We start from the raw sequence: 14,431 nt of genomic DNA, 5'->3' as shown, positions 1-14,431 counted from the left end.
ACTTGCTTGATACGTGGTTACTATGGTGATTTAAGGGAGGTATAGGTAGTCAATGACCACTTAGACATTCAGTACGTGTGACATGTCTAGACTCTATACAGACAGACATATCGGGAAAACTGTATCAAAATGAACATTAAAACGGAAGAAGTTCAAAGACGGCGACCTCGATGAGAACCCTCGGCACATAATGTTCGTAACTTCTTCGCGAGTGTATAAAATTCACCGAACTGCAGTTGTACTCTAGTTATTTTTAAAGATTGCAAAGGCTATTTTTAACTGAGATTTCGTGTTGTTTATTGGCTTGGCGAAATTCTGATCATTTTTATTGCGACATACATCGGATAGGTGTCTCAAAATTTAATTCCTTTTCCCCGCTGTTAAAGCTAACAAAGAGTTTGTAGCAGCAGTTTCTTTGTGACAAGATACCGCAGCGAAAATGTTAAATATTCATTTTATAAAAGATTTTACCTTTATAGATACCTTTACAAATATTTTCATTTATTATTATTTCTTTTGATTTAACTGGTTTCTTCGCTATATTTGATCCAGGATTGCTTTATTGTTTAATATTTTAACCCAACAGTTGTTATATTTTTAATATCTACAAAAATTTAAACGATTTCATTTTACAGTCATGCACCAGCTTGACATAAAAAAAGATTAGGAAAGATGGCAGCTATTCGTTCTACCAAGTCAAAAAGGTCCCTATTCTTGTTTCTGATCTATGCTCTATTCTTTTCGTGACACGCGTGGTTGTGTATCGCGTGACCTGCGTGGCGTGACTAACAAGGTCAGCGCCACTCCTATGCTTGTGATGAAAATATTTATTGCTTCCTGTTGAAAACCCCTGAGTTGTGCAACACTTCGTCTTACGTGAACTCTTTGTTATGTTTTTTTTATCGACTGACGTGTTTCACGAACGAGTTTTCTTAAGATATACAACTACAATTTTAAAAGCATGCTGCGTTTTCGAAATCGCTTCTGGCCACTCAAATCCTTGTTGTTCAACAATAGTTCTCCGTCTAAATCGACCATCCGATTTTTGCGTGCGAATTCTAAATCAGTTAACTTTGTTTCCTTTAGGAATGCTTTCCCTTCCGGTTTCCGATTTAAAAAGAGTCGTAAGTTCACGGGATTGCAAAATTCTTTACACTATTTTTCAGTTAATTTTTGTCTTAGTACTTCCTACGCAGAACACGAAAAGCCTCGCGAAAAAACTCAATTTCAAGTGAAACCGGTAATCCGACACAATAGCCGGGCTAAAAATTCTCGTTTTGTTGCGGGGGCGGTGGAGGTAAAACTGTGTGCTGTTGCTAATTTTATCTGAAACATTCACGCCCTGATGGGGCCATATCATCTGCATCGAAGAAGATTTCACAATCGAAGATTTTTCGCAGTTTTTGGCCAACACACCTATTCATCCGCATCCCGCCATCAGTTTCAAATTTAAATATTCATTTTATAAAAGATTTTACCTTTATAGATACCTTTACAAATATTTTCATTTATTATTATTTCTTTTGATTTAACTGGTTTCTTCGCTATATTTGATCCAGGATTGCTTTATTGTTTAATATTTTAACCCAACAGTTGTTATATTTTTAATATCTACAAAAATTTAAACGATTTCATTTTACAGTCATGCACCAGCTTGACATAAAAAAGATTAGGAAAGATGGCAGCTATTCGTTCTACCAAGTCAAAAAGGTCCCTATTCTTGTTTCTGATCTATGCTCTATTCTTTTCGTGACACGCGTGGTTGTGTATCGCGTGACCTGCGTGGCGTGACTAACAAGGTCAGCGCCACTCCTATGCTTGTGATGAAAATATTTATTGCTTCCTGTTGAAAACCCCTGAGTTGTGCAACACTTCGTCTTACGTGAACTCTTTGTTATGTTTTTTTTATCGACTGACGTGTTTCACGAACGAGTTTTCTTAAGATATACAACTACAATTTTAAAAGCATGCTGCGTTTTCGAAATCGCTTCTGGCCACTCAAATCCTTGTTGTTCAACAATAGTTCTCCGTCTAAATCGACCATCCGATTTTTGCGTGCGAATTCTAAATCAGTTAACTTTGTTTCCTTTAGGAATGCTTTCCCTTCCGGTTTCCGATTTAAAAGAGTCGTAAGTTCACGGGATTGCAAAATTCTTTACACTATTTTTATTTAATTTTTGTCTTAGTACTTCCTACGCAGAACACGAAAAGCCTCGCGAAAAAACTCAATTTCAAGTGAAACCGGTAATCCGACACAATAGCCGGGCTAAAAATTCTCGTTTTGTTGCGGGGGCGGTGGAGGTAAAACTGTGTGCTGTTGCTAATTTTATCTGAAACATTCACGCCCTGATGGGGCCATATCATCTGCATCGAAGAAGATTTCACAATCGAAGATTTTTCGCAGTTTTTGGCCAACACACCTATTCATCCGCATCCCGCCATCAGTTTCAAATTTATCCCGCATCCCGCCTTCATCATGGTTCCGCCATGCGCCAGTGCATTTTCATCCCGTATCCCGCATCACGCCTCGACTATTATATTATCCTGCATCCCGCCAAGCTTTTGTGGAACACTCCAGAAACTTCGTAACACTTATTACATGCATGACTTAATATGATAATTTGTGCTTTCTCAGAATTTCGAGAACCCCCCTAGTGTTTCGTAGTTTCACTTTCCAAAGCAAGTTTCGCCGTGGTAAGTACAACTTAGCTTGTATCGTACGGCCTCTATCTTAACCAGTTTAGAATTTTTAGTGCGATTTGGTTGTCAAGACGCTTACAAAACAAAGCGACTCACAAACTTTGGATTGTTACCATGGAAAGTGAAAGAATGAAATCGACCAATGCAAAATCATGCGAACTTACATTATGAAGAGAGTTAATGCACAGGCTTTGGTGTTTTGAAAATAGAATGAAGAATTACAACAGACCGAGCACGATCACGATCAAGATTCGTGATTCTTCAAGAGCTTGATTCTTCTTTAGTTGCCTTATTTGTTTTCAGACCAAGTCGATCTTTCTATGACAGGAAGCTGACATGTAAATTCGATAAATGAGTCGACAGCACGATGTAAACAACTTTGAAAGTACTGTCCTGATCTGCTGTTATTTTACAAAGAATGGAGATAGAGAAGGATATAAAACATTTTAGTAAAACGATATTTCTTTGGTTTCGACTGGTTGTTTTGTGCAGTGTTTGAAATTTGGTTATCACTGATTTCGATTTGTATTTGTCTTTGTCTGACGCTTGTCTTGCAGGGAAAGTCCCTCAGTGTTATTTCAGTTTATCACTTTTGGTTTCACTTTTTCCAGCAGATAAGGAAACGGAACACGGTAAGTTTATATCTTATTTCAAGCCGTAAGATGTTCGTGACTAATAGCTGTGCATGTGTAATCAAATGTTAAATACTAAGAATGTTCACAACGAGAGATTTGCATGAATCGCGTGACTGATTTTCGTTGTTGTGTGAACGCTAACAGTGAGTCACGCGAGAAGGTCACGCGAATGAACACTCACTGGTAGCAACTTTTGTCGATAAATAGTTGGAACAATTTCTCTTGTTGACGCGTATTGGTTTGATTCTGTTGATTTAACAACACTGGTGAGCGCAAATTAATTAATAGCAGGCTGAGATAATCGCGATTATTTTCGTTTCACACGCTGTTGAAGAACAGCTGAGCAAGAAATAACAGTCACACTTCAGACACACGTTTGACTAAAATACAAATGCCCTCGTTCCTTGTGCGAGCTGTGGCGGGTTTCTCCCTCAACTTTGCTGGGAATGGCGGATAATACTTTGTATGTTTTTGCAATGTGATCTTCCAACGATTGTTAGGAAATGAAACGGCCACACCTGTGGCCAAAAGATCCCAAATTAGGAATTTTTTTTTGTCCAAGCAAACAGAGCTAAAAAAAGAAACAACACATACGTTACTAACAACAAGCTTATGGAGCAAGGTACATAAAGGTTCTGGCACTGATCTGTCATATTAAAATAATTGAAGATAGCTGCATATATCGGTCCGGCCTGGCTTGTCTGTGTTATGTCTCAACAAAATGAGGTTTGAATGGACACAAAATGGAGCAATTAAAAACATTATAAAGTCATTAGTACTTTAGTAGGAACTGAATTTTTGAGTAATTTCTGCATATTACTCAAAAACACGTTTTTAACCGTTAAATTGATTTTTTTGGCGCTACGGTGCTAAATTTCTCTAAACTTTGCTAGAAGTCCGATGGCAGTCTTGGAGGGAGTCTAATTCCCTACTCGGATTACCGGAGCCAAGGCTGTCATCTCCAAAGTCTTCCTTTATTTATTTTCTTTCTTTACTTCATTTTACCCATTTGTTTTGCTTCCCTTCCGTTGTTCCTTCATTTGTATTTGTCACAGTTTTGTACCCTGCTGTCGTTACTTGGCCTTATGCAGTATGCTGGGTAATCAGTTTTATGTTTCCAAGCCATGGAGATGGCAGATTAAGGCCACTTTCTGTCATTCCTATTGCCTTTTTTTGTTTGCTTAGACCTTTTTTTCTAAGGTTTGGGGTTAGTTTTGGTTGTTTTTGTTTAGTTTTGGGGTATTTGGGGGTTATTCATTTCTACATTATTGCTTTTAGGCTGTTGTGACAGCTAACCTCCATTCTAATGAGGGAGAGTGCTGCAAATAGATTACTATTTGTCAGCGGTCTCCCTCAAAGCTTATATAAGGATTCACACATGTGCATTCATTCTCCTTTTCGCGCCAGGCTGGCGTATCGGTCCACCGCGTTTTATTTATCCTTTAGTGTTTTATCTCCCTCGGCTTTTCTCGCTGTCGACTTTCAGGTTTAGTTTTCTCCCGCCCTCTCATCCCATTGCTACTTATTTTTTTCCTACCTGAAAGCGACAGCTTACCCCTATTCTAATCTGCATATAACTTGAGGGAGAGTGCTGCATATAGATTACTATTTTAAGTAGCTAAAAAACTTTTCTTTTATTATCTTTTACAAGGTTCGTAGAAGAGGACATCATGAACAACATAGACTACATTTTACAAGCCGTCTGTATCGGCTTAACTGTCGCTACCTTTCTTCTCAACACCGGTCGTGGTCTAAAAGCCATCGAGATGTGCAAAGAATGTTTGATTTCCCTCAATAATGAAGCACTGGGGAAACAAGAACATTTAGTCAAACTATTTCAAATTGGTTTCTATAAATTGAAGTTCAGCTCGTATTGCTTTCTCTCTGATTACACAAATGCAATAAAATACGGAAGCAAACTTCTTGTCATTTGCCGCGAGGGTGGTCAAACAGCCATAGAAGGGAAAATTACTATAGCACTAGCAGGCAAATATGAACGGTGGTGTAAATATGCCGAGGCAAGAGAACTTTATGAGAGAGCGATCAATATCATGATAGAAACTAGCAACAGAGAAGGACAAGCATACGCTTATGGAAAATGCGGAACTATGTCTTATTGTCTTGGCGAATATGTGAAAGCTGAGGAACATCTGAGGAAAGCACTTGCGATCAGAATTGAAATTGGCGACAGAAAGGGAAAAGCATCATCCTACGGAAACTTAGGAGCTGTGTTTAACTCTCTTGGTGAATATGACAAAGCTAAAGAATATCTCGAGAAAGCACTTGCGATGAAAATTGAAATTGGCGACAAAAAAGGAGAAGCATCATCCTACGGAAACTTAGGAACTGTGCTTAACTCTCTTGGTGAATATGACAAAGCGAAAGAATATCTCGAGAAAGCACTTGCGATCAGAATTGAAATTGGTGACAGACGAGGAGAAGCAGCAGATTACGGAAACTTAGGAACTGTGTTTAACTCTCTTGGTGAATATGACAAAGCTAAAGAATATCTCGAGAAAGCACTTGCGATCAGAATTGAAATTGGTGACAGAGCAGGTGAAGCATCATCCTACGGAAACTTAGGAACTGTGTTTAACTCTCTTGGTGAATATGACAAAGCTAAAGAATATCTCGAGAAAGCACTTGCGATCAGAATTGAAATTGGTGACAGAGCAGGTGAAGCAGCAGATTACGGAAACTTAGGAACTATGTTTAACTCTCTTGGTGAATATGACAAAGCTAAAGAATATCTCGAGAAAGCACTTGCGATCAGAATTGAAATTGGTGACAGAGCAGGTGAAGCAGCAGATTACGGAAACTTAGGAACTGTGTTTAACTCTCTTGGTGAATATGACAAAGCTAAAGAATATCTCGAGAAAGCACTTGCGATCAGAATTGAAATTGGTGACAGAGCAGGTGAAGCATCATCCTACGGAAACTTAGGAACTGTGTTTAACTCTCTTGGTGAATATGACAAAGCTAAAGAATATCTCGAGAAAGCACTTGCGATCAGAATTGAAATTGGTGACAGAGCAGGTGAAGCATCATCCTACGGAAACTTAGGAACTGTGTTTAACTCTCTTGGTGAATATGACAAAGCTAAAGAATATCTCGAGAAAGCACTTGCGATCAGAATTGAAATTGGCGACAGAGCAGGAGAAGCAGCAGATTACGGAAACTTAGGAACTGTGTTTAACTCTCTTGGTGAATATGACAAAGCTAAAGAATATCTCGAGAAAGCACTTGCGATCAGAATTGAAATTGGTGACAGAGCAGGTGAAGCAGCAGATTACGGAAACTTAGGAACTATGTTTAACTCTCTTGGTGAATATGACAAAGCGAAAGAATATCTCGAGAAAGCACTTGCGATCAGAATTGAAATTGGCGACAGAGCAGGAGAAGCAGCAGATTACGGAAACTTAGGAACTGTGTTTAACTCTCTTGGTGAATATGACAAAGCTAAAGAATATCTCGAGAAAGCACTTGCGATCAGAATTGAAATTGGTGACAGAGCAGGTGAAGCAGCAGATTACGGAAACTTAGGAACTGTGTTTAACTCTCTTGGTGAATATGACAAAGCTAAAGAATATCTCGAGAAAGCACTTGCGATCAGAATTGAAATTGGTGACAGAGCAGGTGAAGCAGCAGATTACGGAAACTTAGGAACTATGTTTAACTCTCTTGGTGAATATGACAAAGCTAAAGAATATCTCGAGAAAGCACTTGCGATCAGAATTGAAATTGGCGACAGAGCAGGAGAAGCAACAGATTACGGAAACTTAGGAACTGTGTTTAACTCTCTTGGTGAATATGACAAAGCTAAAGAATATCTCGAGAAAGCACTTGCGATCAGAATTGAAATTGGTGACAGAGCAGGTGAAGCAGCAGATTACGGAAACTTAGGAACTATGTTTAACTCTCTTGGTGAATATGACAAAGCTAAAGAATATCTCGAGAAAGCACTTGCGATCAGAATTGAAATTGGCGACAGAGCAGGAGAAGCAGCAGATTACGGAGACTTAGGAACTGTGTTTAACTCTCTTGGTGAATATGACAAAGCTAAAGAATATCTCGAGAAAGCACTTGCGATCAGAATTGAAATTGGCGACAGACGAGGAGAAGCAACAGATTACGGAAACTTAGGAACTGTGTTTAACTCTCTTGGTGAATATGACAAAGCTAAAGAATATCTCGAGAAAGCACTTGCGATAAAAATTGAAATTGGCGACAAAAACGGAGAAGCATCATCCTACGGAAACTTAGGAGCTGTGTTTAACTCTCTTGGTGAATATGACAAAGCTAAAGAATATCTCGAGAAAGCACTTGCGATGAAAATTGAAATTGGCGACAAAAAAGGAGAAGCATCATCCTACGGAAACTTAGGAACTGTGCTTAACTCTCTTGGTGAATATGACAAAGCGAAAGAATATCTCGAGAAAGCACTTGCGATCAGAATTGAAATTGGTGACAGACGAGGAGAAGCAGCAGATTACGGAAACTTAGGAACTGTGTTTAACTCTCTTGGTGAATATGACAAAGCTAAAGAATATCTCGAGAAAGCACTTGCGATCAGAATTGAAATTGGTGACAGAGCAGGTGAAGCAGCAGATTACGGAAACTTAGGAACTGTGTTTAACTCTCTTGGTGAATATGACAAAGCTAAAGAATATCTCGAGAAAGCACTTGCGATCAGAATTGAAATTGGTGACAGAGCAGGTGAAGCAGCAGATTACGGAAACTTAGGAACTGTGTTTAACTCTCTTGGTGAATATGACAAAGCTAAAAAAGATCTCGAGAAAGCACTTGCGATCAGAATTGAAATTGGCGACAGAGCAGGAGAAGCAGCAGATTACGGAAACTTAGGAACTGTGTTTAACTCTCTTGGTGAATATGACAAAGCTAAAGAATATCACAAGAAAGCTCTTGTGATGAAAATTGAAATTGGTGACAAAAACGGAGAAGCATCATCCTACGGAAACTTAGGAACTGTGTTTAACTCTCTTGGTGAATATGACAAAGCTAAAGAATATCACAAGAAAGCTCTTGTGATGAAAATTGAAATTGGTGACAAAAACGGAGAAGCATCATCCTACGGAAACTTAGGAACTGTGTTTAACTCTCTTGGTGAATATGACAAAGCTAAAGAATATCTCGAGAAAGCACTTGCGATCAGAATTGAAATTGGTGACAGACGAGGAGAAGCAGCAGATTACGGAAACTTAGGAACTGTGTTTAACTCTCTTGGTGAATATGACACAGCTAAAGAATATCACAAGAAAGCTCTTGTGATGAAAATTGAAATTGGTGACAAAAACGGAGAAGCATCATCCTACGGAAACTTAGGAACTGTGTTTAACTCTCTTGGTGAATATGACAAAGCTAAAGAATATCTCGAGAAAGCACTTGCGATCAGAATTGAAATTGGTGACAGACGAGGAGAAGCAGCAGATTACGGAAACTTAGGAACTGTGTTTAACTCTCTTGGTGAATATGACAAAGCTCAAGAATATTTCGAGAAAGCACTTGCGATCAAAATTGAAATTGGTGACAGGGCAGGAGAAGCAGCATGCTACCGAAACTTAGGAACGTTGTTTCTTTTTCTTGGTGAACATGTCATGGCGGAAGGTTATCTTGATAAGGCAATTTCAATTAGTCAAGATATTGCAGACCTTGACAAAGAGTTTGAATGTCTCTGTACCCTGGCAATGGTAAAGGTTTCCCAAGGAAACTTCCAGGAAGCGTTTGATCATCTGCTTCTGAGTATTAACAAAAGTGAAATTTTGCGTGGTTTTCTGAAAGATAACGATCAATTTAAAATGTTCTTTTCTGACGTCCACAGTTCTCCCTACCAGTATCTAAGTGCATTCTTTTGTTTTTCCGGAAACCCTAACAATGCTCTTTATGTTCTAGAGTTGGCACGGGCAAGAGCCCTAGCAGACTTGATGGCGTCTCAGTACTCTGTTGAAAGTGAAATCTCAGCTAATCCGCAATCGTGGATTGGCATTGAGAATATCATGAAGAAAGAGAGAAACTGCGTTTGCCTGTACGTTTCTTATTTTGACCAATATGTGTTTTTGTGGATTCTCAAAACAAGTGGAGTCATTCGCTTTCGAAAAAAAACAGTAAATGAAAACATTGTTGGTGTCGGATTTCAGGGATTTGTTGGCAGGTTGACTGATTTTTTTGATAAAAGCTTCCGCAGCTTTGGTGTTTTATCCGAGGAGAATTGTGAAGACCGATCTTTCAATGTCATTGAGCCAAAATTGAAATCATGCCAAGAAGAGAGCCTAGCAGTTTTGCGACTTGTAGAGGACGACGATGAAGAAATTCAAAATTCCGAATCGAGCTTTTCTTTGTGTTACAGAATGCTCATCGCCCCTGTGGCTGACTTACTTGACGAGCCCGAAATCATCATTGTTCCCGATCGGTCCTTGAACCACGTCCCATTTGCAGCGTTAAATGATGAAAGCGGGAAGTATTTATCAGAGACTTTCAGGATCCGCATCGTTCCTTCATTGTCCACTCTCAAGCTCACTCAGGACAGTCCTGCAGACTATCACTGTCAGACTGGTGCACTGATAGTGGGTGATCCTGTGGTTGGACGGGTGCGTTACATGGGACGTGTTGAGAACTTTAAACCATTGCCTTGTGCAAGAAAGGAAGCAGAGATGATTGGAGAACGGCTGGGCGTACAACCTTTGTTAGGACAGTGCGCGACCAAGCAGGCGGTGCTTGAAAGGTTACATTCAGTGAGTCTGATACATTTTGCTGCACATGGAAATGCTGAAAGAGGAGAAATTGCTCTTTCGCCCTTATGCACTGCTACTGGAATTCCAAGTGAAGAAGACTACCTGTTGACAATGTCTGACATTTCGAAAGTTCGACTGCGAGCTAAGCTGGTGGTACTTAGCTGTTGTCACAGTGGACGTGGACAGATCCGAGCCGAGGGAGTGGTTGGAATCGCTCGAGCATTCTTAGGGTCCGGTGCACGTTCAGTACTGGTGGCACTGTGGGCCATAGAAGACAGAGCGACAGAGCAGCTGATGCGTCGCTTCTATGAGCACCTTTTTCGTGGGGAAAGTGCCAGTGAATCTCTTCACGAGGCCATTAAGTGGATGAGAGGTAACGGCTTTGCCAAGGTTTCGGAGTGGGCACCGTTTATGCTGATTGGAGATAACGTGACATTTGACTTTGGGAAAAAAAGTAAGTTTTCTTAAATAACTAAATATTTCGCATTTTGGGTTGTAACGATGGAGGTTATGATGTGTAACTTCGAGAAAAGACTGATTAACGTTTTAACGCTTCACATGACGGTACTTTCATCCACGGGCGTTGTCTCCGCCTCAGGACTGTGGGGCCTGGCTTCTTGTATGTACAAAATAGGTGATCAAAAGAACAGTGGAAACTTTTTAATGAGAAAATCTTAATGATAACAGTCCAAATTTGCCGCTGAAACTAAAAGGCAAATATTTCTTGGAGACATTGTAGTGTGTAACATCGCTATATTTATTTTTTAATGAGCCGTACTAAATCATGATTGGCGAGGCCTGCTAAATACAAATGATGAGAGAAAATATAAGGTAATACTACAGACTAAAATGTCTGATATAATACTCTTAGCATAATCCAGTGACGGACTATATTCGAAAATTTTCAATCTAAACGCTACGCTACATGCAGCTACATACGCTACATATCGATCTTAGAAGACTCCTGGAGCGCGCCCAGGATTTTTCGTGCATTATGGCCAAAAAAATATTAATCAAAAACACCAATCATCGAGTTTCATCGATACTCTATGTTTATGTTTATGCTAAAACAGTTAGGATGCTCGCTCTCGGTTTTTATCGACTTTGATAATTTACTCGTGGTTCACTATATATCAATCGAAAGATCTAGAAATCGAATTGCTGATTACTTGCTTCTAACATTTTACGATATCGTCTTAGTATCTCAGATCGCGCGCAACAAAACAATGAAAGCATAGAAAAAGCTAGAGCTGCGGTTTAAACAATTCTGGTTGGATCGTTGTTTAGTGACTCATTTATGCTCTTTATCGTAATCTTTTCTGATTGGATTCCCGTGCTCTTATTAGCTTACAGACCCTGCCATCGTGTCTTTAACATAACGTATCCTATTGAAGGGCTTGTTTTGTATTGACGTTGTTAAAGAATGCTCAGAGCGACTTAACCATTGTTTTTGGATTTCATATCGTTGTCTTTAGAGAGTTTTATTTTGTAGTATTATTGTATGCCAAGAGAAACCAAAGCCATTTCAGTCACAGTATCCCGTCGAAATAGATATCCAAGGATTTTTGAAATGACACAAATTTCCATCCGAAAATTGAATAAGCCCCTCCATATATCTCCGTATATAAGCCACTCCCGAAAATAAGCTCACCTGAAAAGAACGTCGAGCCCAGGACTTATTTTCGGAATCATGGCTGGAATTGGAAAGGAATCTGTGCACGAAAAAATACTCACATATATAAATACTGTTAACTCCTAAACATAACGATTCGAAACACAAAACAAGCTGTCGCCAAATGAACATCGCAAATCTCTTATTTGGGCAAACGTAGTGTGTGTGTGTGTGTGTGTGTGTGTGTGTGTGGGGGGGGGGGGGGGGGGAGGGCTTAAGGTCTTAAAATCCGTAGGGTTATCCTGCGGGCGGGGCAACTAGTCTTATAGATGTAATTATTTAGTAGTGCTAATCCTTCTTGTTATGTGTGACTCCCCCGGGTTGCATGGAGCTTTTTTCAAGCAAACAGGGTGAGGATAATAAAGAAGAGCATCAGCTAGAAGATATTTCTTGATGAACCACCAGGTTCCCGCAATGATCAGTAAAAAGAATTTAGATTTGGAGCACGGGCAGGAATAAAATAGGTAAACTGAATCTCAGTGGCAAGAGCATGGATCAAAGTGTTTTCAATTTTTCCACTGGATTTTTTGTAACCTGTGTCTGTTCCCTTAAGTCATGGCGGAGGAGAAAATCCTTCCTGCGTCCTGATCAAACTCATAAGCGGCGCGTTTGTTTATGCACAGCTATACAAATCAGATAAGCGTGAATTTTGATTACAGTTTCGCGACTTTTCGGTGAATTTTTCTCTTCTTATTTTTTGTCTTTCAGATTTGATTCAAACTAGTAGTAAAACACTTAAAAGAAATTTAAAACCTCGATATATTCTTAGATCAACCAAGCTCCGCTTGAATTGAAGTCTATGGAAATCCAGCGAGTGGTCATTTGTTACTGTATTCCTAAGATCATCTCCTCTAGCGCGCTTGTAAATTGAGTGCAAAACAATTTTTCTCTTAAATCGTTTCTCGTAAGGTGCTAAGCACGGAAAGCGTGAGTCGTCGCGCGTAAAGCGCGCGCGAGCCTCACACACCCGTTAACACTCCCTCCAGATCTTTCGTTCGAAGACCGCGCGCGATCGCAAAATTTAAGAGTGTTTTGCAGTCTTGCTTGTGAATAGTGAACTAGACACCCGCTAACAGTTGAAATTCTACAGTGTGACTTCTCGAACCAGGCCTTTTGGAAGAATGTTCACCAATCAAGATGTTAATTGAGAACAAAGGATGGTGACTTTTTTTAACAAAAAACGACTAACGTTAAGGAATACAAACAACAGTTCAACAACAAATTTGAAAACCCAACAAAGTACGGAAGATGCAGCCCTCTCGGGAAACTTTGAAACTGCTTTTTGATTGGCTAGTTTCGATCCTAAACGTAGAGCGTTTTCAAGCTAAACCGGTTCCAAGAAAAATGTAATAATTAGGATACTTTTACGCCAAAGATGGGATCTGTAGAGTGTGTACAATAAGGCGGACTCGATAGTATGCAAATTCAGGTAAAACGGTGTTTTATTTGTCTTCACGTGGTTACAAAAATTGTTGTAGAGTTGTTGTCTGGATGCTTTCACGTCATTGCTCTGTTTGCGAAAAAGAAAGCCATCCATTGTTCTCAATTAACGTTTTGATTGGTCAACTTCCTTCCACGGGGCCCGGTTCGAGTAGTCGGTCTCTAATAATTATTATTATCAATGGTTAACAATCACCGAGTTTATAAACACCTATAGCGATAAAGTTCGTTTTACCATTTTATTTTGAAATACCATCTGCGGCATTTTTATGATTGTAATATAGTTACATTTAAGATTGTTATGTTGATGTATATTTTGTAATTTAAAATTTTAATCTTTAGCTCTTATATATCACGTCTGTTATTAAAGGACCCTAGTCAGCCACACCTTTGTTTTTGTTTACACGGAGCATGTCTAAATGAAAGAAAACACTGTGAAACTGCCACAGATAATTCAAAAGACTTTAAGTAACACAAAATACAGTCTGTAATACAATAAGAATTCACTTCCCCATACAGTTTTCATAATTTCAATGGCATCGAAAATGGCAGAGGCTGACTAGGGTCCTTTAATTGTAGTTTTTAGAAATTTAAAATTGAAATCTAATTATTTGTAGGAGGGTTACTTGTCTCTTGAAACTGTTATGTGTCTTCCCTAAATAAAAACATTTTTCACGATTGTATTTTTACAAATACAGTGTAGTTACTGTCTCTTTTTCCATTGGCTGAGGGTATTCCCGGCATGCATTTACTAACTATTCGCACTGCATAAATTATCGTCATCGCATATAAGTACTACAAATAATGAATAAATTGACATTGATCAAGTGTAACGGCGGAGAAAACATGCCAAGTGCGATTAGTAGCCAACTGGTAGTTTTGTTGAATATTGTTGGGAGTCGGTTGTGGGTGTTCATATCGTTTGAGGGTATTATGGACGGTACAATTTCACCTACCCACCCACCCACCCTTAATGTACTTAGTTGGCACTGCGACTCTTTTCGGGTAGCCGAATTTATCCCCAATCTTAAATGCGATGCGATAATTGTTGCGGTGCGGAATAGGATACTAATCTGCTTACAGATTAGTCCGAATGCATGCTGGGAATACATGAACTCCAAGAGTTCACTCACTATTGGTCACTCGTGGTGCCTGGACATCTTGTAAACATGTACACAGCGAATTAAGCAAACATGTGTTAATTGCGTTCCGCGCAACGGCGCGTTAGTTAATAG

The 14,431-nt window shown here is 39.3% G+C and overlaps 3 protein-coding genes across 3 annotated transcripts in view; 2 read left to right on the top strand and 1 right to left on the bottom strand.

Annotated features, from left to right (window-relative positions):
- Positions 1 to 13,889, top strand: part of LOC144649639 (uncharacterized) — a 187,879-nt gene extending 173,990 nt beyond the window's left edge. The window contains exons 2-4 of the mRNA XM_078509223.1: positions 3,258 to 3,332; positions 4,987 to 10,538; positions 12,465 to 13,889. Of these exons, the coding sequence (XP_078365349.1) occupies positions 5,006 to 10,538; positions 12,465 to 12,550 (5,619 nt within the window). The 5' untranslated portion in view covers positions 3,258 to 3,332; positions 4,987 to 5,005 and the 3' untranslated portion in view covers positions 12,551 to 13,889. The remainder of the gene's footprint in view (positions 1 to 3,257; positions 3,333 to 4,986; positions 10,539 to 12,464) is intronic.
- Positions 1 to 14,431, bottom strand: part of LOC144648597 (uncharacterized) — a 701,885-nt gene that overhangs the window by 508,129 nt on the left and 179,325 nt on the right.
- The window catches only part of LOC144650602 (uncharacterized), a 141,595-nt gene that overhangs the window by 22,675 nt on the left and 104,489 nt on the right, over positions 1 to 14,431 (top strand). The window lies entirely within an intron of this gene.

This window comes from Oculina patagonica, chromosome 1 (genome assembly GCF_052425735.1).
Source record: "Oculina patagonica isolate OP01 chromosome 1, crgOcupat, whole genome shotgun sequence".
NCBI lineage: Eukaryota > Metazoa > Cnidaria > Anthozoa > Scleractinia > Oculinidae > Oculina > Oculina patagonica.
This window is presented reverse-complemented; position numbering and strand designations above follow the sequence as displayed.